The sequence below is a fragment of the Dromiciops gliroides genome, chromosome 6, assembly GCF_019393635.1.
Source record: "Dromiciops gliroides isolate mDroGli1 chromosome 6, mDroGli1.pri, whole genome shotgun sequence".
Taxonomy (NCBI): Eukaryota; Metazoa; Chordata; class Mammalia; order Microbiotheria; family Microbiotheriidae; genus Dromiciops; species Dromiciops gliroides.
In genome coordinates this window covers 183,876,965-183,903,585 of record NC_057866.1, presented here as the reverse complement: position 1 = coordinate 183,903,585, position 26,621 = coordinate 183,876,965, and the positions used below count along the sequence as shown (strand labels likewise).

Here is a 26,621-nt window from a genome sequence, read left to right as displayed (position 1 = left end):
TATTTCCCATCGTAGGAATGGAGAGCTAGAAAGGATCTCAGATATAACCTAGTACAACCCTCTCCTTTAACACATATTTACACATATTTCTTTTGGACCACATCAGTGAAATAAGACTGACTTTTCCCACCTCTCCCCAGGAACCCTTTACAATAATTAATAATAATCATAATTATTATTATTATTATCATTAATGATAGCAACTCAAATTTATAGAAACCTTTGAACTGTTTAGGATGTGTTTCGTCTTTTGGCAATATGGACATTTCAGCGTCCAGCTGTCTAACAATCTTTCCTCAGAAATGTGGAGTAATGTTCCTCACAGGATTCCATAGCCCTTCTGTCTTGTTAAGAATTGTGTAAGTACTGGGAGAGTTGGTTAGTACTGGGAGAGAGAAGGTTACGGTACATATAAAGCCATTTCCCTTCTTTCCTTATCTCAAACACAAACACCAATACACACTGGATCCAAAATACCTCCACCTTTTTATTACACCATATGGAAGAAGACCATTCCACCCCTTCAGCTGGGTCGCACAGTGGTTAGAGTGCTGGTCCTGAAGTTGGGAGGACCTGAGTTCAAATCTCACCTTACTAACTAGTTGTGTGATTCTGGGCAAGTCGCTTAACCCCAATTGCCTTTATATATCTGGAGCCATCTCCAGTCATCCTGATATATATCTTGCCACTGGACCCAGATGGTTCTGGTGAAGAGAGTGAGTTTGGTGACCTTGCACAGCCCTCCCTCACTTAAATCTGAATCACTGCAAGCTATGACATCACCTCCCACATATCATGGTCCTTTTGAGAATGAAGGACAAACAACAAAAAACACTTTTCCTGGGGGCAGCTAGGTGGCGCAGTGGATAGAGCACTGGCCCTGGAGTCAGGAGTACCTGAGTTCAAATCCGGCCTCAGACACTTGACACTCACTAGCTGTGTGACCCTGGGCAATTCACTTAACCCCAATTGCCTCACTAAAAAAAAAAAAAAAAAAAAAAAAAAAAAAAAAAAAAAAAAAAAAAAACCTGTTCCTGCTAAACTTTGGCTCTACACTCATGACTCATTTGTTTTGTTTTGTTTTTATGGGGCAATGGGGGGTTAAGTGACTTGCCCAGGGTCACACAGCTAGTGAGTGTCAAGTGTCTGAGTCTGGATTTGAACTCAGGTACTCCTGAATCCAGGGCCAGTGCTTTATCCATTGCACCACTTAGCTGCCCCCTTCATGACTCATTTTAGTGAGATAAACAGTTGTGGCCACTACCATGCCCTAAGCCCACCTCTCTTTTCCACACCACCTTACTCCTCCAGCCTAATTTTGAAAATAAAGAGAGTAAAAATTGTGGGACAGCTTCAGGAGAAAATAGCAGCTACATAGAGGAAGGCTGCAACCAGCTGTTCCTAGACACTTTCCTTTCCAAGAAGGAGTTGGTGGCCATGGGCCTGACTGGGTTATGGTCTCATCTATATCACTGTGTGACCTTACACAATCCCCTTTTATCTTTGGCTCTCAGATTCTCAGTTCATCTATAAAATGAGGGGTTTGGATTAGATTATTTCTAATCTTAATCTAATCTTTCTAATTCTAACAGTCTATGAGTATTCTCTGTCCAAACCTTTTCATTTGACAGATGAGAACATTAAGGCTCAAAAATATGACTTGCCTAACACAACTGAGTTAGTGTGAGAGTTGAGATGGTTTCCAGTTGAAGTAGCCATGCTACTTCCCAATAGCAATATCAAACAGTGTGGACAATTTTGGCAGGAATACCACAAATAATATTAAAGAAGTGTATGCTAGGGACCTCAGAGGATGTCTCTTTCTCTGAGCCTCACTTCCCCTAAAATGAGAAGGGAGCAATAAGAAATAGAAGCATCAATGGGAGAAAGCACACTAGCCTATAAAAACTCAGTCTCATGGTCTGACACCATGAAGACGGTGTCCTCTGAGTCATAGAACCAGTCACATCAAAGTGAGTAATCACTTGAGAGCACCCTGAATATCACAAGCTGCAACAAGAGTCCTTGAAATAGCAGAACAGAATTTATGCCCCAGGGTACCATTACTGGTTAGCACTATCTTTATGTTATTATTTTGCACAAGTAAAAAGAGCCTCAATGAAAATGGAGTTATACTATCATCCACTAAACTAATTCACTGGCTGATTTGGTAAATGTAGAGGACTCAAGTGTGATGATAATAGAGACATGAGTTCAAATATCTGTACGTCATTGGGAAAGTGATTACATCTCTCTGTACCTCGGTTCCCATATCTATCAAATGAAGCGATTAGCTAAATGGCTACACAAGTTATGGAGTATGGTTGTAATGGAATATTATTGTGTTATAAGAAATGACAAGCAGGATGACTTCAGAAAAGCCTGTAAAAACTTACATGAACTGATGTAAAGTGAAGTGAATAGAACCAGAATATTGTACACAGTAACAGCAATATTGTTCAATGAAGATCTGTGAATGAATTAGCTATTCTCAGCAATAGAAAGATCCAAGAAGATCCCAAAAGACTAGTGAAGAAGCATACTATCTGCCTCCAAAGAAAGAACTTTGAATACAAACTGAAGCATGCTATTTTTTACTTTCTTCCATTCTTTCTTTTATTTGAGTCTTCTTGTACAAAATGACTAATAAGAAAACATCTTACAGGTTTTCACATGTATAACATATATCTGATGGCTTGCCATCCAAGATAGGGGTTAGGAGAGGAAGGGAGTGGCAAAATTTGGAACTCAAAACTTTAAAAAATGTTTAAAAATTTTTAACATGGGGCAGCTAGGTGGCGCAGTGGATAGAGCACCAGCCCTGGATTCAGGAGGACCTGAGTTCAAATCCGGCCTCAGACACTTGACACTTACTAGCTGTGTGACCCTGGGCAAGTCACAACCCTCATTGCCCTGCACCCCCAAAAAAAATTTTTTTTAATTAACATGGAATTTGGGGGGGAATAAAATACATATTTTTAAAAAATAAAATAAAGAGGTTGAACTAGCTGGCCTCTGGGGACCCTTCTAGCTCCAAAACCTTTAATTCTAGGGTTAGGATCAAGAATCAGACCAAGAGACACAGAGATTTCCTGATGTCTCCGTAGTATAGAAATAGTTCTGGGTTTTCAAGGACTATGCTTAGGAGCACAAGTCCTGGCAAGTGGGCCTGAGAACTGATCAGATATCTTCCACCCAAGGACCAGCTTCGCTTAATTCAGGAAGGCTCATCATCAGAAAATGAACTACCAAATTATGATATATTTGCTTTGGCCACAGAAATTCATGAAGACTCTTATACTAACGTAGTTGTGATTGGTCATGGAGAGAATTTTTGCTTTGAAGATACCATGGAAACCATGGATCATTTTAAGTATTTAAATTTGGAAAAAAAAAAAGATATTTACCTAAAAACAGTAGAAGCAGGCTACAAGAGGACACACACAAGAACAATTCATTCTATCCTATTGTTTCTAAGATAGAAATCCCCAAAGATTCAAATCCTAACCATGGGAAGGACTTTTACTTGGACTTCCCAAAGGAGAAGTTGAATTATATATGTTAGAAATAATGGTGATTTCATTCACCTTGCAGATCACTATGATAGATGATTTCAAAGTTAGAGTTCATTTGCTTGGATTGTTTCACATAGATAATAACGGGAATGACACAATTAATAGCTGTCACTCTGTAAAGCCATGTTCATCTTATTTACATCAAGAATTGAGACAAAATATTAAACCCTGAAACAATTCTTCATTACATAACAATGAATGTATCGCTGAATTGAAAAATAAATGCAAGTTTCAAAAATAATGAGTTCACTTTTCCAAATTTTGATTTTCCAACTGCCGCCTCCAGCCTGATCATTAATCCACTTTTTGGATTCCTCTAACAAAAGAATCTGACAGATATTCTGGCTTAATGAGTTGTGTCTACATATGTGATAGAGAAGAGCTGAAACAAACACTAGACTAGTTTGATTCAAAGCTGAATCCGAACCTGAAATGAGAATGTCTTTGAGGCATTATTTGTTTTCCCTTGAATTAACGGGATAATTAACTCGGTTCCCTGGCTAATGTTGTCTGTACTGAAACTGTAGATCTCATCACAATTTATTCTCTTGATCAATTTCCTAATAAGTTCCCAAATTTGGATGGTCTCACCAATGGAAATATCCACATGAACCTTTTGCCATTTTGTTTTTGTCACTATGAAGAGAAACAATGAAACTTATTCCATACAAAGTCATACACAAAAGATTTGTGATTTGGGCAGGACAGAAAAATTCCTCCACCAACAGAGTGAAACTATGATTTAGTAGATAAGTCCTAGAGTATTCCCAGAGAACCCTCAGGATTTGAAACCAGGTGTCTTCCTGAATTCAAGTGCTGCCTTTCATTCACTATGCTACATTTCCTATGCTATGATTGGAATCATAGCATAGAGACTAGCATAGGGACTAGATGTGTGATTTTATGGCTAAAGGGAACTGCAAGATAGGGAAACCCCCTCCACCAGTACAACTGTCTCTGTACCTTTTAGTCTCAGAGAATCACTTAGATCACAGAGAGGTTAATTGATTTGCCCAAGGTCATACAACCACAGGGCACATTTTGATTCCTAGGATCCTATGTCTAGTGGAAGAAAGAAATAAAACCACATATGCAGCCTGTGGTCTGTTTAGTTTTTTTTCTTTATTCACTCAAATTGCCATTTCAGGATCAAGAAGCAACCAAGAAAAACTTCACAGTCTTGAAGTATCATTAACAAGCAGAAGATTAAAATTGCATTGTCTCCATATGTACACACAATAGAGCAATCTCAGGTCCTTTCAGAAAAATTCTCAGCAAACAAATACTTTCCCATCTTATGAGAAAAGCATTAACAAGCTCAGGTTTATATAGCTGGTCACATAGAAAACAAACAACATTTTATACTGGACTTGCAACATACAGCTTACACCTCCAGGCTGGTCCAATGAACCTTTGCAATAGCACTCAATACATGAATTAATATGAAGCATACCCCATTCATAGATATCACCAAATTTTTCCATTATCTGGGCTTTATTAATTGGTTTTAAAAGCCAGAATTATTCTGAAAGTTCAGGATTGTAAATGAGATGTATAGTATTGCATTTCAGCTCAGACTGCTGAGATCATGTTAATTTTTTCTGCATCTTTCATGCAGGAAAAGTGAACAGGATATAACAGAGTGAAATCAATCAAGAGTTCTTATTTTTCTATCTAAGAATCTATGCTTAAGTGATACTGATTAATATTAAAATGATTGTTGGAAAAAATAAATCAAAGTTAAATATTTTAACTGCACAAAATCTAAAATAGACTCCACATTACATCATACTAAGTTAACATGTAATAGGTTAAAAAGCAGCGAATCAGGAGAAGCCTTTCCTTAAAAATTTAAAGTTTCTGACATCATTTTCCACCACTCCATCAATTCCTCTTTTTCCTCTTCTTTTCTTTCAGACAATGACTCCAATTCAAAATCAACCTAAAGGAGGAAGGGAAAAAAAAACAGTGACTTGGGAAACTACAGGTTCTTCTTTTTTCTTATCAAAACCAAGAAGCAACAGCACTCTTATAGATTTAAAGAATGCGGCCCAATAAAGTCCTTCAAATAGACAGAGCAGTAACTGTTGTTGACTGACTAGGCAATATTTTAAAGAGAAAAAATCAAAGTCAATGTGGAAATGTTTTGCATGACTACACATGTATAACATATTGAATTGTTTGAGTTCTTAAGGGGGTGGGGAGAGAGGGAGGAAGAGACTTTGGAACACAAAGTTTTAAAAATTGATGTTAAAATTTGTTTTTACATGTAATTTGGGAAAAATCCTTCTAAATAAATAGAAAAACATCAAATGCCCTTGGGAATAACGATTTTCCCCTATCTGGGGTTTATAGTTCTAATGCTGTATAGATGTGCCTTACACAATGGCTTTGTAGGATTATCAAAAGATAGAAGGTGTTAACTTGGATCCTTTGTACCCAGATTTTCAAGGCACTTTCTTTTGGATCCTCTGATAGGGCCTGGCATTTTTCACATTCTTTCCCTAAGTCTTCTCTCAGCCCACACCTTAGAATTGTCACTAATGAACCTTCTTTTGCCTATTAAAATGTAGCTTAGAATCATTGACTTAACTTTTTCCCAAAGAAATCATGGAAAGGGAAAAGAGACCCACATATACAAAAATATTTATAGCTGCTCTTTATGTGGTGGCAAGGAATTGGAAGTTGAGGGGATGCCCATCAATTGGGGAATGGCTGGACAAGTTGTGGTATATGAATACAATGGAATACTGTTGTGCTCTAGGAAAACAATGAGCAGGAGGAGTTCAGAGAAACCTGGAGGGTCTTGCATGGGCTGATGATGAGTGAGATGAGCAGAACCAGAAGAATATTGTACACAGTATCATCAACATTGAGTGTTGATCTACTGTGATGGACTATATTCTTCTCACCAATGCAATGGTACAGAAGAGTTCCAGGGAACTCATGATAGAAGAGGATCTCCTAATCCAAGAAAAAAAAAAAAGAACTGTGTAGTATAGATGCTGAATGGACCATACTATTTCTTTTGTTTTTGGTGCTGTTGTTTTTTCTATTTTGAGGTTTTTCATCATTGCTCTGATTTTTCTCTTATAACATGACTTAATGCAGAAATAGGATTAATGTTATTATGTATATATATATATATATATAACCTATATCAGATTACCTGCTGTCTAGGGGAGCGGGGAGGGAGGGGAAGGAGGGAGAAAAATCTGAAATTGGAAAGCTTGTATAAACAAAAGTTGAGAACTATCTTTACATGTAACGGAAAAAAATTAGTTAATTAAAAGGAAAAAAAAAAGAATCATAGACAAGACTAGAAGGGACCTTCTCACAGGATAAGAGAATTAGAACTGGATGGGGTCTCTAAAGCCTCCTAGATCAATTTTCTCATTTTACAAAAGGTCATACAGGTAATAAATAGCAGATTGGGTTAGAAAGCTAAGTTCTTTCCACTGTACTATGCCTCCTAATGATCTTAGAGAGGTGCCTGAGGCTCTGAAAGACACTGACTTGTCTATGGTTACATAAGTAACAAGTAGGAGAGGCAGAATTTGAGTTCATGTCTTCTGACTTCCTGTCTGCCCACCACATTGCCTTGTCTCACATTTTAAAATACACTGAAGATTTATATGTACACACATATAACTCAAGTCACTTTGGAAAGCTCAAGACGCATGTTCTACAAACATAGGTATTCATATACAGACTTCCACATGTACAAATGAACACAATGTGTCCCTCGTTGTTGGAATGGCTCATTTCCACACTGATTCAGCTGGCCTGTTGGTCAACTCATAGCCCTAGGCATGCACTGCACAAAAAGTCAGCTGCTGCCACAAGCAACCGGGCCCAATAAGACAAGTGTTACTCTTGTCCTCATTACCTCTACCCCTTCTCCAGGATGTCAAAGGGCTCTTTCCTCTGTAAGGAATAAACACTTGCACCTCAGTATTTCCACTGACAGTATCTCCTGGGAGAGGCTAGCACTGGGCTTGTACATAATAGGTCTTCAATAAATGTCAAATGGGATTTGACAAAAAAGTTTCCAATTCTGTATCTCTTCCAAAACTAACAGATGATGATGGCACTTCTTCTCTTGAAAGCAGTTAAATGATCCAGCATCTAATTTACCTACAGTATCACCTCTTATGTCTAAATCATGTACCCATTTTGACCTTATTTTAGTATAAGGTGTCAGATGTTGGTCTATGCCTAATTTCTGCCATACTATCTTCAAGTTTTCCCAGCAGTTTTTGTCAAATACTGAATTCCTATCCCAGAAGCTGGAGTCTTTGAGCTTATCAAACAGTACAGTACTAATGTCATTTACTACTGTGTCTCCTGAGCCTAGCCTATTCCATTGATCTACCACTCTATTTTTTAGCCAGTACCAGATAGTTTTGATGACTGCTGCTTTATAGTAAAGCTCCAGGTTTGGTACCGCTAACCCACCTTCCTGTGAATTTTTTTTCATTATTTCCCTTGATATTCTTGAATTTTTGTTTCTCCAGATGAATTTTGTTATTATTTTTCTAGCTCTATAAAATAATTTTAGGTAGTCTGATTGGTATGGCATTGAATAAGTACATTAATTTAGGTAGAATTGTCATTTTTGTTATATTAGCTCAGTCTATCCATGAGCAATTGATATCTTTCCAATTTTTTATATCTGATTTGATTTGTGTGAAAAGTGTTTTGTAATTGTGTTCATAGAGTTCCTGGGTTTGTCATGGCAAGTAGACTCTCAAGTATTTTATATTATTGTGGTAAAAAATGAAAGTTTTTAACTAAAATTTAAGAGTTGGCTAACAATAACTGAAGGATCACCAGTTTTTGAAGGACCGCCCTTTCGGGGAGGAGACCGTGACGAACAGCCATGCGCCTTCTCCAGAGAGCGTGACCAAGCACTCCACTTCTGGCGTGCGAGCTTAAAAACGAGGAGAGAATGGAAGTGCTCCAGAGAGCATGACCAAGCCCTCCACTTCTGGGGTGCGAGCTTAAAAACGAGGAGAGAACAGAAGTGGTCTCTCTCTCTCTCGCTCGCTCTCGACACACACACGCTGGCTCAGGTTTGACAGCGTGTTCGGGTGATCGGCCCTGCTCCTCAGTGCCAGCACGTGCTTGACTCTGGTTCTCAGCCAGAGAAGTAGCTTTGGGATTCGGTGAGTTCTATAAAAAAATATAGACTAAGCTTAGATCTAAGACTATTTATTTGTATTTCTACTTTCCTATTTCTCCAATCAATATCACCTGTTTGTCGGCTAATTAATTCCCAAACAATAAAAGCTAAGTAATCCATCTCTAATTAAAGCTCAGAGGTTTCTTTCTCTTACTGGTCTGGGAGATATATAAGGGAAAGGTTAAAGGGGAGTTTAATGCTCTTATATCCAATTTTAAATCTCACATTATCTACCGTTACTTTAAATGGAATTTCTCTTTCTATCTCTTGCCACTGGACTTTGTTGGTCATGTATAGAAATGCTGATGATTTATGTAGATTTATTTTATATCCTGCTGCTTTGCTAAAGTTGTTAATTGCTTCAAGTAATTTTTGAGTTGATTCTCTAGGATTCTCTAAGTACACCATCATATCATCTGCAAAGAGTGATAGTTTTGTTTCCTCCTTGCCTATTCTAATTCCTTTAATTCCTTTTTCTTCTCTGATTGCTAAAGCTAACATTTCTAGTACAATATAAAATAATAGAGGTGATAATGGACATCCCTGTTTCACCCCAGATCCTATTGGGACAACCTCTAACTTATCTCCATTACATATAATGCTTGCTGATGTTTTTAGTCTTTTTCCCAAAGAGATCATAAAAAAGGGAAAAGGACCCACATGTACAAAAATATTTATAGCTGCTCTTTATGTGGTGGCAAGGAATTGGAAATCAAGGGGCTGCCCATCAATTGGGGAATGGCTGAACAGGTTGTGGTATATGAATGTAATGGAATTCTATTGTGCTGTAAGAAACGATGAGCAGGTGAAGTTCAGAGAAACCTGGAAGGACTTTCATGAACTGATGATGAGTGAGATAAGCAGAACCAGAAGAACATTATACACAGTATCATCAACATTATATGTTGATCAACTGTGATAGACTAGATTCTTCTCACCAATCCAATGGAACAAGAAAGTTCCAAAGGACTCATGATGGAAAAGGCTCTCCAAATCCAGGGGGAAAAAAGGAATTGTGGAATAAGGATGCTGATTGGACCATACTATTTCTCGTGTTTTTTGGTGCTGTTGGTTTTCTGATTTGAGGTTTTTCCTTTGTGCTCTGATTCTTCTCGTATAACATGACTAATGCAGAAATATGTTTAATGTTATTATGTATATATAACCTTTATCAGATTGCCTGCTGTCTAGGGGAGGGGGGGGAATTTGAAATTGTAAATCTTATATAAACAAATGTTGAAAACTCTTTCTACATGTAACTGGAAAATAATAAAATACTTTTATTTTTTTAAAAATGATCCAGCAGTTACTTACCCCCACGGCAGGACTATAGGGCACAGCCACTTTCTTAGTTATTGCTAGGTAACCTGGAGCGGAAGCTGTGAGTTTGTAGTTTCCAGGCACCAGAAGTCTCCAGTAATCACCATCCTTTGCTATGGAGAAAAACAGACCAACAAATCACAATGTGTTTATGTGAAGCTACTAATTATGCTGGTTAAGGGATGCCAGCTTCACTACCACTTAACTTTTGTTATTACCTATCGATTTTAAAGTTCATTTACACAAGCATTAATAAAATTCCAAGGAAGAGACTAGGCAAATACAGTCTTTTTACAGTTTCTAACATTCAACTCAGAGACACAAAGACAAAATGAACAGCCTTGCGATCAGGGAGACGGGTTCAAACCCCATCTCTGACCATGAGCAAGTCACTTAATTCCAAAATATCCTTGAGCAACTCTAAAACTATAAATTATAGATGAATAGCCTGTGTGCCTCAATGGAGGTGAGTCTCCTCTGAAGAAATTCTTCCCTACTGATGAAATCACAGGTAAAGATAAAAAAAATTACATTAAACCAAGATTGGGAAGATACTTGTGTATTAACACATATGCCACAAATATAATAAGAGGTATCAAGTCTGTCCAGCAATGGTGTCAGGACTTCTATAATTTTAAAAAACAAACAAAAAAAATTGAATCTTGCCAGAAGTCAGAGGTTAAAACCCTGGTGGCTTTTGTGGGACAGTGAATTGTGGCAAGGCAAAGGTCTGGAGTGAAGAGAGTTGGGGGAGGCACAGAGGTGGTTAAGGGAAATTTGATTAATAAACCAACAACTAAAGTCAGTTAAATCAAGAAATTTCATATCCCACTTATCTCCTCTCCACTGCCCTCTCTGAATTAAAGTTTATCAGTGACAAAGTTGGGGTTTTGCTTTGATCTTTTGGAAACAAAGTTGGCTCTTGAATCCACAAGGAACATCCTGAGTCTCAGTTTTGTCTTCCATACTCCTTTCTGCCTGACTTCTTGCCTGCCTTTTCAGGAATTAGTAGCAAAGGGGGAAGGAATCTGAAAAAAAAATCACTTTTTCTCTGTTTCAAGAGCCATGAAGAATCTATAAACATAGTTATGTTTCTGTATTTTCTATAGAAGTCTATCCCTCCTGTTTAGGACTGACCGCCTCTGTCCACACCAATTCTAAGGAAAGGGCGCCACCTGCTGCCTTGACCAAATTCTAGTTTCAGTTGCTGTCCGAAGTCTGATTCACCCTTTCTCCCAGGTGAGAAATCGACTGGGTTTCCTAGCCTTAGGGAGGTACAGCCTCCCTCAAGTACCTAATTAAGAGGTCTGAACAATCCAGCTGCTTTTCTTATGATGTGTTTTATAATTACATTAACAAGCAATTGTGCTCTGTGTGAAAGATTGCTTAAAAAAAAAAAAAAAAACTTCCAGAAAGGCAGAGACCACCCACCAGTAGTGATATCATGGTCAATTCCTTCCACGGAGATTGTGGCATTGGCAATCGGTTTACCCTGAAGATCTCGAACAAATCCTTTAACCCCTCTGTGAATCTGTGAAGATCAAGAACCAAAAATGTATTATCAGAAATCATACAAAAACATGTAGCATATAAAGGGATTTCTTGGGGGGGGGGGGTGAGTAAAATACAGTTAACTCCTTTATCCAGATTTTTTAAAAAATCAGAAAACCAAATTACTAAACTGGGGTGGTGGTTGTTATTGTTTTGTTTTTAACATTCTACCCTCTACTTTTTTTTTTTTTTAGTGAGGCAATTGGGGTTAAGTGACTTGCCCAGGGTCAGTAAGTATTAAGTGTCTGAGGTCGGATTTGAACTCAGGTACTCCTGACTCCAGGGCTGGTGCTCTATCCACTGTGCCACCTAGCTGCCCCTACCCTCTACTTTCATGGGAAAGAGAAAGTTAAGGGGTCAAACAATGGGTTCACAGTAAGGGTCCTTTAGGACTAGGCATTTCAGGGTCCTGAAGACCCACAGTCTCCTTCTAGACCTCTCCTCTCCCTTCAAGCCCCAACTCTTATTGCCAATTTCCTCCCTTTCAGCAAATAACATCACTTCTTACTTTACTTAGACTACTTGGGACCATCCATCATGAGTTCCTTCCTCTCCCCTCCTTGCCATCTTAAAATGAGTTTTGCCTTTCTCTGTAGTCTTTCCCATGGTCCCTGGCACATACTAATTTCTTGATAAATACCCCATCACTACTTGTTGCGCTCTCTCTCTCTCTCTCTCTCTCTCTCTCTCTCTCTCTCTCTCTCTCTCTCTCTCTCTCTCTCTCTCTCTCTCTCTCTCTCTCTCTGGTTTCATTAACCTTCTTTTCTGGCAAAGAGTGAGGCTGCTTCTCTCTTGCCAAGAATACTCCATGAGAGCCCTGATCCCATCTCCTCCAGCTTCCTTCCAGAATGTATCTCCTTGGTCATGCCTTCCCTTCCTCATTTCCCCTCTCTCTATAAATATGCTCAGGTCTGCCCATTAAAAAAAAAAATCATTCCTTGACCTTGTCATGGCCTTGTGCTACCATCCTGTATCTCTCCTAACCTGAATGAATGGGTTACTGAGAGCACCACAATGTGCTATCACTGTGTATCTCACCTAACCTTAATAATCTAAGCTTAATAACTAAAAGATGACAGTTTACTCTCGCTGCCTCCATTTCTTCCTCACTCATTTGCTCTTCAACCACTCATAACCTGGCTTCTGAAACAACCACTCCAATGAAGCTACCCAAAGAGATTTAGAAATATGCTATCATTATAGCCTTATAAGCACCCTGGGAGGTAGATGCTATTATTATTCCCATTTTATAGATGAGGAAACTGAGGAATAGAGAAGTTAAGTATCTTGCCCAGGGTCCCACAGCTAGTGTCTAAGGACAGATTTGAATTCAGGACTTCCTGAGTCTAAGTCTAGCACCATTATCAATTGTGTCACTCTAGGATCACACAGATTAAGAGGTCATCTAGTCTAGTCTGAAAGGTCATCTAGTCTTACTTCTATGGCTTTATTTACATAGGAGCATACAGAGGCCAAAGTAGAAAAACTGACTTGCCTAATTCCACATGATCGCCAGATGGTGCTAGAGTCAGGAATACCCGACTTCAAACAGTCTCTACTAGCTGTGTGATCTTAAACAAGTCAACTCTACTTGACTCAGTTTCCTCAACTGCAAAATGAGGGCGATAATATCACCTACTTCCCAGGGCTGTTGTGAGGATCAAATGAAATAATATCTGTAGAGCACTTTGTGGCGGAGCCTCATACACAGCAAGTACCATCTAAATGCCCCTTCTCAATTATTCTTATCATTGTGTTATCATAGGAGTGATGTTTCAGGGGCAAGAAACAACTCCCCAACCTCAGACTGAGCATTCTATCCACAGCATCACGCTGCCACTACTGAGTTAGCATTATTGTTGTTAGGATTTCAAGGAAAGCCTTGGTACAGAAGACTTTTTTTTTAACATTTCTTTGGGGGTATCGTGTGCTTCCTGGCTATTGATAGCTGGGAACCAAGCTAGAACCAAACTGACAAACCATCCCCAAACTATACTCAGGGCAGGATCTGAGAGGAACACATAGGCAATTTCACATAAATTGTAAAGGGCTGTGAGTTTAAAAAAAAATCACAATGCTTTACATATGTGTTAGAAGTTTGCTCACACCTTAAGACTAGGTATCCCTTTTCCTGAAGGACCAAACACTCTGAGGAAGGGAAAACACCAGGCAGCCCTTTACCCTTCAGGCCTAAGTTCATTCATTCAACAACTTACTCAAGAAATATTTATTAAGCATAAGCCAGCGTTGATGGGTGTGGGGCTATCAAGACAAAGGCTCTCAAGAAGTTTACAGTGTGATGGGGGTTCAAGCAGTTCACACAAGCAAGGCCATGTGAACCCCAAAGACTATCCTGAGCCAAATGGATATCTGTTTGATTTTTCCCAAACACTTTTATTCAATTCAATTCATCAAATATATGTGTCAGGCACTGTACTAAGCGACACAAAATTGAAAATGAAACAGGTTCTGTCCCCAAGGAGATTGCATAATTATACTGAACTATAAGTTTCGCAGAAGGCTGGCTCCAGACCTAAGTGGCCATCCATGCCTCAGAACAGGAAGGCGGACAAGGCTTTAGGATAAGGGGTTCAAAAGCGTTTGCACTCTTGGATTTATCACTGTCTCCAGTGTCAAGAGTAGTGGGTTGGATACTAGCCCAGGTGTGTCTGGGAGAGTGAAGCATTTTGTGTTGGGCAATAGAATTCTGAAGGCTGCCTGCTCAGACCAAAAAGTGTAAAGACTAAGGGAGGTCCCTGGGTAGGGACTGGGCCCTGTGCCTTGTGGTAGACACATGGGGTGGATACACCAAAGGCCAAGGTGGGTCATTTAAAAGGATTTCTTTTTCCGGAATCATTTCTGATGAAGGGGATGTTACTTGAACAAATTCTCTTCATCTCTTTCAACGACTCAAACGGGACCAGCACAAAGCACTTCTAAAGGCTGCAGATCTCTTGCTTCACTAGCTCACTTTACCTGCCCGAGGTAATTGATCAGTGAGTTTTTGTTATCATCCCAATAGCTCTTCAAAGTCTCCTCTGGGGGGAACTTGTCGCAGCTGAGCTCCACTGTGATCTCAAAACAGTTGCTGCTGAGGTAATTGAAGTCCTGCATACCTGCCAAAACACCAGAGAGAGAAACTGTAATTTGAGACCTGAGATGCTGCAGAAAATGTTCTGCTACATTCAGTGACCAGGGAGGCATGGAAGGTTTGTGAGGGTGGAGGCCCCTAGAAGGAATTACAAGGATGCTAAACTGCATAGCTCGATTCCTTCTGCAGCCTGAGTCATTTTCGTACAAGAATGTTAGTCATTTTTAAGAAGAAGCATTATTTTCTTAGTTTTTTCCATAATCATTTACTACACGACTTGTTGTTCAGTTGTTTCAATTATGTCTAATTTTTCATGACCCCATTGGGGGTTTTCTTGGCAAAGATACTGGAGTGGTTTGCCATTTCCTTTTCCAGATCATTTCTCAGATGAGGAAACCGAGGCAAACAAGGTTAAGTGATTTGCTCAGGGTCACACAACTAATAAGTGTCTGAGACCAGATTTGAACTCAGAAAGATGAGTCTTCCTGACTCTGGGCTGAGCACTCTATCCAGTGAAATGGAGAAACATTAGTGTACATTCCAAGTATCCTAAAGAAATCTCTTAGAGACTCTTTGTAATCTCCAAGATTCTCTTGACCCCTGGGAGGACAGGTTATTAAAGAATATATATTGGAGTATATAGAGAAAGTTCAATGGTATCACCTAAATGGCAGAAGTACCTGAATCATTGGACAGTCTATATGCTGTGGCATACTGCCATGGCTGGTGGTTGCCAACTCTATGCTAAATGGAATGCTATTGACATAAAATAGTAATGCACTTCTCTAAATGCATTTGTTCTCTTTGTTCTTCAGTCATTTTTCAGTAATATCCAACTCTTCATGACTCCTTTTAGGGATTCTTGGCAAAGATACTGGAGTGTTTAGCCATTTCCTTTCTCAGCTCATTTTACAGATAAATAAATTGAGGCCGACTTAAGTGACCTGCCCACGATCATACAGCTAGTGTCTGAGGATGGACTTAAATTCAGGTCTTCCTCACTCCAGAGCCAGCACTCTATCCACTGTGCCACCTAGCTAACCCTCCCCCATGTATCTTATGAAAATTGTATAATAATAGTCCATTTTACAGTATTTTATGCTTTATAAAGGATTTTCCTTACAACAGTTCAGTGAGATGGGTAGTATAAATGTTATTCCCCACACTGGGGAAAAAGAAAAAAGAAAAAAGAAAAACAAAACCCCTGTAACAAATATGCCTAGTTAAGCCAATATATTCTCAGAATGGTCATATTTTTGCACATAAGGACTTCCCAGAAATTGATAATTTCAAAACAATTGCAAAGTCCTTATTCAAAATTAAAATATACATAGGAACAATCAAATATGAGACCACATCAGACCTGGTCTCTTTCCTATAGGACACATACTGATTTATACTAAGGCCCTAAAAAGTTTGCTATTTTTCTCTTAGAAAGGAAAATAGAGACCAGGTGAAGATCAATTACTTCCAGATGGATTAACAAAAAAGTAGCTGAGTATATGCAGACTCAACTCACAAATGATAGCAATAAGAAGTGGATGAAAAGTGTTAAGATAAATGGCAAAACTCTATCTATATTTCCCAATCTTGAGAACTCATCACCACACAGACAAGAAGCAGAATAATTCTTTAGGACAAGGACTGTTTTGGTGAAGCAATATGAGGATTGGGAATTGAGACCCTGAGTCAACAATCAATCAATAGATATTTATTAGGCACCCACTATATGCCAGGTATTATGCTAATTAAATGTCAACGGCCCAGCTCCATCTACTGACTTCAAAGAAATTTGTACAAGATGAAAGACTATAAGAAGAAGACTATTGAAACCCATTGCAGAGCTTGGCAGGAGAAATCTCGATACCTACTTTGAAGATATTCGTGCTGGGACCAAAGCAGTAAGGATATAATTATCTTGACTTTTAGATTTATTGACTAGTGTGGGACACACTGAAAGACTGAACAGGAACATCATGTAGCCACCGCAGATGTTGCTTCTCTCTAAATCATTGCTATGATCAAAAGTAGGATACTTTTGGTGAAAGTAAAAATGCTACTGGAATTTCCCTTCTGATGCCCATTATGGAAGAAATCAGCAACCCATCTTTGATTATTTTTCACCTGTGTAACACAGTGCCCAGGGCATTGTAAGTACTTAGTCAATGCTTGTTGACTTTGCCTGACATATGACTATGAACATTTAATGTTATTTCTCATTTTTGAATGTCAATGTTACTAGGTGTTTCTATTTACTAGGGAACATTGACTAAGTTCTTCAAGGAAAGATAGTCCTTTCGACTCGGGCTCAGATATCATTTCTTCTCCCTCTGACTCCCTGAAACTTTCTGTGATGTATAAAATCAGTAGGCCTTGTACAAAAGCAGGCATAAAAACTGGATAAAACGTCTTTTAAAAGTCTTAGGCTTTATTAGCTGTGTGACCCTGGGCAAGTCACTTAACCCTCATTGCCCTGCCAAAAAAAAAAAAAATCCTTACCTGTATGTATGCTTTTTAACTGCATATTTATTTGGAGTACAATTTTTATCCCCTTTTCACTTACTATAAATTTCAATCAGCTTTCCCCTCAAGTTCTCTCTGGCTACCTTTGCTTGGCCTGATGTTTTGGGACAAAGCTGGTGTTCTCCCTCACTTCTGGGCCCAGCTCTGTTTTGAACTGCACAGAAACTGAAATAAGAAAGAGGGCAGCGCAATGAAGACAAAATCAGGAGAGAAAAGGTTCTTCTGCAATTGAGAAAACCTCAGTATGAGAATTGGGTAGGTATGATTTGAAGAGAAAAAGAGGAAGAGGAAGTGAGTGAAGGAAAAATTAGGGAAGGATGAGAATATAAAATAGAGAAAGACAAGAAGAGAAGAAAGTCCATTTCTCTAGTTGGAAAGCTCAAGAAGTCAGTGATTTGGCACTATGAAATGTTCCAAGCAAAGCAGTGAGTAATAGTGAATTCAAAATAACGATAAGGAAACAGACCTAAGTCTGACTGAGAGATAATGAATTAAAGATGCACAATGGGATGCCCATTCTCAGACAAGGCTAATATGTTGATTTCTCCTGAAGAACAATACATACTTGTTGCAAGAGAGGGCTTAAAATTGAATAATGGTGACAAATATGCAAAAAAATACATTTTAAATGCACAAAAAATTCTGAAGGGAACACAAATAGAGCAGTTTTGTTGCTACTGTGTTTAAATAAATAGGCACATAGAGTTGGGGTTTTTTAACAAATTATATATAACAAGTCTATCTTTTCTACTTTGGATTCTGAAATGTTTGTGTTTGTTCATTATTAAGTTCACAATAAAAAGAAGATTTATTTTTTTAAATGTCCCCAACTTACTCTGAAGAGCCAATCCTGTTCTGTTCTGTGATTTGTATTTGGAATCATCCACAAACATAAAATGCATGTAGTAAAAAAAATTACATGGTACTATAAAATATAGTTTGGACAACTCCCTTATCCTCAGATTTTCATTTTCCCACTATCAGAGTGAATTGCTGCAGTACTGAATAAGGATGAATTAATAAGAAGGGAAAGGTGTTATCTGTTCATCGGCCAACCAATAAGACTAGGTGATTAGAATGTGGTACAGATCTAATCTCTTAAATTAAGAATTCAAGATTGGCTTTGCCTCTGGCAACCAATAAATTAATTGTGATGAGTATATTTTTTAAAATAACAACTGCCTAAAATACTGGTGGAAAAAAAGAAAGTAAAAGCATTTTCAATTCAATTGAACCAAAAGTTATTACATGCCTATTATGCAAAAATTTCAGAAGAGGGAGATCACTTTCAGTGGGAGAATCAAAAAAGGCTTTCTACAGGAGGTAGAAGCCCCTGAGCTAAGCCTTGAAGAAGGAGAAAGATTCTGACAGGAAGAAATGAGGAGGGAATGTATCCCAGGCACCGGGGATGACTTGAATACAAAGAGGCAGATGAGAGCAATGAAGGTTCAGAATCCCTAGTATCCCAGTTTGGCTGGAATATAGAATACATGAAAAGGAGCTTTGTAAAAAAAAAGACTAAAAAGGTAGGTTGGGGTAAAGCTGTGAGAGGCCTTAAATGCTGGTTAAGGAGCTTGCAGTTTCTATTAAAGACAATAGGGAGCTTCTGTACATTTTTAGGCAGGTAAGTGACCCTGTCAGTCAAATCCATCCAAAATCTGTAGGTTCAGGTGGATTAGAAAGAGAATATACAAGAAAAATAGACTAGTATGGAGGCAAAAAGGGTCTAGAAGGTTTGGCAATTGAATAAAAAAGATGGGGGTCAGGAAAAAAGTCAGATGACTGAAGTTTTGAGATGAAGTTATAAGACGATCTTAACAGAAACAGAAACTGAGAAGCACGGGGTTTAGAGTAAAGATACAGTTGAGTTTGAGGTATTGGCAGGAAATCAAGGTAGAATATGGAAATAAAATGGGAGGAGAGATCGAGGCTGAGCATATAGATCTAGGATTCATTGGCTTGGTGTGTATCAGCTTAGTAGAATCCATGGGCATATAGTAGATTAGAGTATAGAGAATAGGTTCTGGTGATAACTACACTTAAGGGGTCAGGAAGAAGAAAATGAACCAATCAAGACAACTAAGAAGTGGTGGTCAGATACGTGGATGAAGATCCAGGAGACAGCAGTGTCATGGAAGTCAAGGGGTGAGAGAATATCAAAGAGGAAGGGATAGCCAAAAGGTCAAGAATGAATATACAGTTCGTTGGATTTAGCAATTCAGAGCTAGGACTGTGAGAAAGCACTTCTACTGCAATAATGGGGACAGAATCCTGAGTAGTGAGTAGAAGGTAAAGAAATTCCTTGAAAGTAAGAACTTGATATTACTTGTTTGTTTTCCCCATACCTCAAATGGTGCCTGGCACACAGTATGTGTTTGACACATTTATTAAATGATTGATTATATAGGCCACGGATTTGGAGTTGTCATTCTAGAAGTTTAGCAGTGAAAGAGAGGAGAGACATAGCTTGAAGGGAGGATTAGGGTCAAAGGAAAATTGTGTTCGGAAAGAAAGAACTGAATATATAGATGGAAAAGGGCCAAGTGAAGAGGGCAATGAGAGGGGATGCTGGAGTCACACCCCAGAGGAGATCTTGATTCCTAATAAAATCGTTGGGGAAAATGAAGTAATAAAGAACTGGAATAAGACCTTTCAAAATAAACCAAAGTCAATAATAACATATAAACTATCAGTGATTAGCAAAAATAATTTCCCTCTGTTCTAGGATCAAAGCCAGCAGGCAGAGAGGAAGGGCACTAGGTTACAACGCCAACTCCATCTTGTAGATGGAATGCTAGGTTTATCTATGTAAACATAAAATGTTTACAACCAAACCTGGAGTCTGTCAGACATCTCTAGATTAAAAAACATCAACTTGGTCTTTTTTTTTTTACCAATTAGCAATTAAACTGGATTGCTCATATAATCAATCTGAGCCACTTTATAGAAACTGAATCATAATGTGGCCAAAGGAAACCCTAATTTTCTTGGGAAATATGCACATCAGTGTCTCTTTTAAATAGTTTTCCCAAGTGATCAAACATTGATGGTGGGAAGCCTAGCAACAAAAAACATTTTAATGGAAAGAGCAAGTGACAAGAAGTCAGAAGACCTGCATTTTAATCCTGGTGTTTTACTACATAATAGCTACATGATCTTGGAAAAATTATTTAACCTTTCTAAATCTCCATCAACTCAAAAAGTTGTTCTGAGGATGCGAACTAGACATGTGATTTATTTGATATAGGGAACTCCATATTCTCTACTCTCTCTCTGTTACCTGGGGTACGAACAGGTAAGTGACTTGCCTGGGGTCATACCATACAGTCAGTGTGTTTCTGAGATAGGACTTGAATGCAGGTCTTCCTGATTTTAAAGCCATCCTTCTCTCCCACTATACCATGCTACCTTTCAGTGTTTATGAATATGTTTGAGCACATATGTTTCAGTAATATATGTAAAAGGAACACTGTAAACTATGAAGGACTATAATAACATTAGGTATTACTATTAAAGTCTCAGTAATTATTTGTGTTGGTGGTCTTGTTTGTCCTTTGTTCTTGAAGAGGACCATGACATTGGGAGGTGATGTCATGACTTGCAGTGAATTATATTTAAGTGAAGAAGAGCTGTGCAAGGTCACCAACCTCACCCTCTCCTCCAGAGCCATCTGAGTCAAGTAGCCAGATATATGGCCGGATGACTAGATATGGCCCCAGATGTTTAGGGCAATTGGAGTTAAGTGACTTACCCAGGGTCATACAGCTAGACAGTGTCTGAGGTGAGATTGTAACTCAGGTCCTCTCAACTTCAGGACCAGTGCTCTATCCACTGCACAACCTAGCTGCCCAATTATATGTGATGGTAGAATGAAGGACACACAGCTTTCAATTCTATAAAATTAGAAGTACAACTTACCTTCCCCTTTAAATAAATGTCCCCAAAACTCAAATAGTTGGAAAATTCTAATTAAACAAGAAACTTGATGCTTTAGAAACGTTAGGAAATAGAAATAATAATACTAATTAATATGCTACAATTCTATTTATTATATGCATATACTTACATGTTAATTCCCATAAACAGAGACAATACAGACAATAATCTAGCTCCTCAAAGTTTTATCATCAAAGTACAAAACTGATATAATAGAGGAACTGCTGTGGCATTCAGTGAAATATAACAACTGAATGAGCAACAAAGAGCAAGCATAAACCACCGTGCTTCTGCAACTAGGATGTCTGTTAAATAATGCCAAAATCAGAAAACAGACAGAGCAGCCTTTGGGTGCTAGAGCAATGCTACTACAGCTGGGTTAAGAATCTATCTATCAAATTAGAAGGAGTATCTTAAGCATGGGGCTCCTAATATCTGAGGAACAACTGATGCTAATTCTGACTTAGCAAAGTGCGAAGATAAAATGAAAACAAATACTAGCCATCATCAGGAAGAAATAAATACTCAGGACTAAGCTACTACTCAAATGGTTCTGCAATTTGTGTTTCCTTCATGATGTAAATTGCAACCCATCCATGCCTGCCCATCATACTCATCACCCAACTATGCCTCGCTGTGATGTGAGCATAAACCTGGGCTTTCAAAGGCAATGTCAGAGGAATGTAAATCCTGACAGCTTCTACCATATTGGAAAGATTTTGAGCATAGCCCTGACAAGAGATCAAGTAAATTCCTTAAAGAACAGCCTCACTAAGTTCATCACCATTATGCATCACTTGGTGATGAATTCATTTGCCAAGACAACCCTGTTAGACAATTCCGATTCATTCATTCCAATCTTTGGGTTCTGTTACAATAAACTGATATATATTCAATATCTATATCAGTGAGCTTAGAGTGTGGTCCAAGAAGTCCTGAGGGCAGTCCCCAAGACATTTTCATGAGGTCCATGCAGTCAAAATTATTTTCATTATAATACTTAAGACATTTTAATGTTTTATATAGTAAAGATCAATAGACAAAAAGCTCAAGGTGCAGAGGCTCAATAACTTTAAAGAGGGTAAAGGGATCTCTAAACCAAACATTTTGAGAACTTCTGGACTAATTAAGTTTATTTTTTAATGATTTGTTTGGTTTAAACCATTTAAATATAACCAGTTTTCACCCAGATACATTTCATTTAAACTTTGTTAACCAGCGTTAGGGAATTACTGGAGGCTCAAAGATCTTAAGTGAGTTCCTAAGTGTAAGAGGCAGGGCTGCAGTCCTTTCTTTCCCAAAATCCCAGCACTTTATGCATTCTCTAATACCGTTTCTCAACCAATTCATTATGGAATGATAGGTGCAAACTCACCCCCGGGTACACTATACCATGCACCACCATTGGTTGTTCCATCTACAAAGCTGCTGTCGTCATCATTCTTCCGACAGGGGGGCCTGTTGGAGTCAGACATGGCTGGGTTAAGGGACGAGTAGCCCCGAGCCAAGCTCTGGAAAGTAGCATCATCAGGACAAGGGCTGTATTCATGAGCACTGCCTGGAAAACAAGTCCGTGAAGGTTAGGCAAAATAAAATAATTCCCATTTCTCTGGTGCTACAAAGCAGTTAAGTGTTATTAAACTCAAAAAGAAACATATTCCTGCAGGCCACATATTGACTTAGAAAACCACAAACTGACATTTTCCATGTTGTATTATATTTTTGTTTACTTTGCTATATATGTGTTATTTTGGTATTTTACATTTGTAAATTATTAAGTAAACTGATTTCATTATATTTGTACAATTTATTAGTTAAGTTTTCATCTGGTTTGCGCCACACTTGGGAGTCTTGCTACCACCTGTTCAATTTTGACACTTCAGCTTTAAAATATACAAAGTACTTTCCTCCCACACATTCATAGAGATAGGTGGTATATGGCCATCCCCATTTCATGGATAAGGAAACCAAGGCACAAAGAAATAAACTGGCTTTCGTGGGGTTACATAGTAAGTCACAGAAGGACTTACTCAAACTTGGGTCTTTGGGCTTTCTAAAACCAACTACATTTTCCGCTCTTCAATATTGTCTCTCTTGAAAGACAGGTAGAAAATACACAAGCAGACACAGAATGTTTTATATTGCCTGCTAAGGCAATCATTTTCTGGGGTTTCCTTATTTCTAAAGCATGATACAAAGATATGAACTTTAAAGTATCAAACAAAAGAAGGGCCTCCCCATCCCTCCTACAATGGGAGCACAAGCACCAATCATAGGCCTAATTCCACAGCTGATCAGCACAGGAATTTTGATCTGCTGTTTCTGCCCTAGACCCACTCCTTCTGATTGCTCTGTTTCTGATCTGGGCAAGTAAGTTGCCTTCCTTAGGCAACCTGCTGATCCCTTCTCCTAAGTTCAGTCACCCAACTGGCCTAGCCCCTTTCTGCTGCCCAGAAATGCCAAGCTCAAGAGACCCATCATCCTCAGCCTTCCGGTAGCTGAATTTATAGGCATGAGCCATCACACCCAGCCGTGCCCAGGCACCTTCTACAATGGTCATTCTTTGAATTGCTGCTGTCTCTAAAAAACTTTAAGAATCAATACAGGGCAGGGGCAGCTAGGTGGCACAGTGGATAGAGCACTGGCCCTGGAGTCAGGAGGACCTGAGTTCAAATCTGGCCTCAGACACTTGATACTTGCTAGCTGTGTGACCCTGGGCAAGTCACTTAACCCCAATTGCCTCACTTAAAAAAAAAAAAAAAAGAATCAATACATACCAGGGAATATCCTTGAGCAGCAAGAAATTAATCTGAAAAGATCAGTTTGGCTAAGGTCTATTCTGCCTGCAATCTGACAGAAATGCATATTTTAACACCCCTAGAAGCAGTTTCAGTTTCCAGAAGGATCTTTGATACAGCCTAACCAGGTTCTGGATCAAACTTCCAATACCTCAGTCATTTCTGGGTATATATGAAAGTTGACCTGAACCTCAGGTTACCTCTAAAATTTACCCACTTTCTCAATAGATCAGCTGGCCTACACCTTCTAGGACCTCTTAGGGATTTTATTTCTCCATTTTGTTTTAACCCATCTCTTTATACATCAGTTTCTCCTGATCCCAAGATTTATGTAGGCTTCCCTTAAAATGAATACATAATAGCTTTAAGAGTTCTATTCCTTGAGGCACAGAATCCTAACACGTTTAATGAAAGCAAAAGTTTGACTTATTGCTTTTAGCAGTTCTGCCTGAAGGCCTGCCAAGTCGTGACTACAATAAAACGTTCAATTACCCTGACTAAAGGGGAGGGAAGCAAACGTTATGGGCACCATCTGTATTTTGGTGCAGGAATGAAATAAGAAATAACACAAACATAAAGAAGTTTTCATCCCCTCAGCACCTGAAGGTCACCCAACTCCCCACTGTGCATCAATTGTTCATGACCTAAGACATGGATAAATAATAAGACAAGGGTCCTGGTCCTATCGAACACCACAGAACAGACAACTGAGGGCTGACCCTACAGTACAGAAATTCATTTTTCTCTTCTTCTCTACTGAGAAGAAGAGGAAGAACAAGAACAAGAAGAACAAGAAGAACTAGTAATAATACTAGTATATAAAGGACCCAAAGTTTAATGAAACAAAAGATGTCATTTTTTTCCAAGTTCACACAAATGAAGGATTCACTGAAATCTATCTATGGACCCCTATATATACAGGCTATACTGGGGTTTTTTTAACCTGGGATCCATAGAACAGGAGCCTAAGGAAAGATTTCAGGACATACATACATGCATCCATGAATGCACATACACACACAAACACATGTATACACATACATGTACACATGCACGCATATGCACATACACATACATATTTGTGTTCTGGTGCCCCAGACCACCCCCAAGCCTAGAATAGACGTTCATCCTCCATTTCCTCTTAAATCCCAAATCAGATACAAATTACCTGACAGCTTCCCATGAAGTGTCTTATTCCCCATATTAAAGCCTTTTCTCTCTCCTAAAATTTCTTATAGCACTTTGCCTGGCTCTCTCCTTTGTTCCCATCACAAGCTCCCTGGCACTGTAGTTATTTGTATATATGTCTCTCTCCCTGCCCCCATTAGGCTGTAAGTTCCTTGAAGATAGAGTCCGTGTCTATTTCAAGCTTGTAACTCCAACCAAAGCACGATGTCTTGCACAAAATAGGAATAAATGAATGTTATTGAACTGAATAGTTAATTTCATCTTGAACATAACATTCCATAGGACCACTACGATATTTCCAAAGGCCAGAAGAAAGGTTGTAATGTAAGACAAACAAAATCTCTTTCCAATCAAATAAGTTTTGATGGAGAGGACCATGGATTTCAAGGAGGAAAGGACTTCAGAGTTCACCTACTCCAACTCTCCCTCACTTTATAGCTAAAATGAGGTCTAGAAAGGCGAAGTGATATTTATCAAAGGTCAAATGGGTGCCAGAGTTTCTTATGGATCTCGCCATGTACAAAAGGGAATACAAAATGAATACAAAAAATAAGTGTAAGCAGTGACAAACTGCTAAGACAAACAAAGCAACCAGAGAATAGTCGTGAACAAGTACAATGTTAGAGCTTGTAGGAGAATTATGTGTGATTTGACTAGACTCTTCAATTATTTAAAAAAAATTTTTTTTTACAGGGCAATGAGGGTTAAGTGACTTGCCCAGGGTCACAGAGCTAGTAAGTGTCAAGTGAACTCAGGTCCTCCTGAATCCAAGGCTAGTGCTCTATCCACTGTGCCACCTAGCTGCCCCTCTTCAATTCTTTTTTTTATAATTTTTTAGGCAATTGGGGTTAAGTGATTTGCCCAGGGCCACACAGCTAGTTAAGTATCAAGTGTCTGAGGCCAGATTTGAACTCAGGTCCTCCTGAGTCCAGGGCCGGTGCTCTATCCACTGCACCACCTAGCTGCCCCTTTGACTAGACTTTTGAACAAAAAGAAATCATCCCCAATAACCCTGACAACATGTAGATAGTCTTTTTATCAATAGGCCTAATGAGAAAAGTCAAAGGAGCGCCTACCACTTCGAGTCTCATCATATGGATAATTTGCGACCAGGTCTCCTCCATGAAGATTGGCTGAAAGTACGAAGGGGATATCCATAATCCAGTGAATGATAGCCTTAGTCTCTGGAGCAAGCTGTGAGAAAACCAAGAATTACAGTAATTACACATCCAAGAGGCACTGGCCCAATCCCTCTAACTCCTCATTACACAGATGAGACAAAGAAGCCAGCAGATAAGTAGATAGTGACAAAAAGGAAAACAAAGAGAAAAGATCATCATAGGAAAATTAATAAGGCTATAAATATCTGTGGTTGTTTTGCTTAAAAGATATATTTCAAACACATTCTTTTCCTAACTTTATCATTCTCACTTTAATGAGAAACAGTGTTTCAG

At 38.7% G+C, this 26,621-nt stretch overlaps 1 protein-coding gene across 1 annotated transcript in view; it reads right to left on the bottom strand.

Annotated features, from left to right (window-relative positions):
- Nucleotides 1-4,678: 4,678 nt before the first annotated feature.
- CPE (carboxypeptidase E) overlaps nt 4,679-26,621 on the bottom strand; it is a 117,312-nt gene continuing 95,369 nt past the window's right edge. Inside the window, exons 4-9 of the mRNA XM_043970295.1 lie at nt 26,244-26,361; nt 22,557-22,739; nt 14,608-14,747; nt 11,512-11,611; nt 10,075-10,193; nt 4,679-5,517 (exon numbers count right to left, since the gene is read on the bottom strand). Coding sequence (XP_043826230.1) covers nt 5,419-5,517; nt 10,075-10,193; nt 11,512-11,611; nt 14,608-14,747; nt 22,557-22,739; nt 26,244-26,361 — 759 coding nt within the window. The 3' untranslated portion in view covers nt 4,679-5,418. The remainder of the gene's footprint in view (nt 5,518-10,074; nt 10,194-11,511; nt 11,612-14,607; nt 14,748-22,556; nt 22,740-26,243; nt 26,362-26,621) is intronic.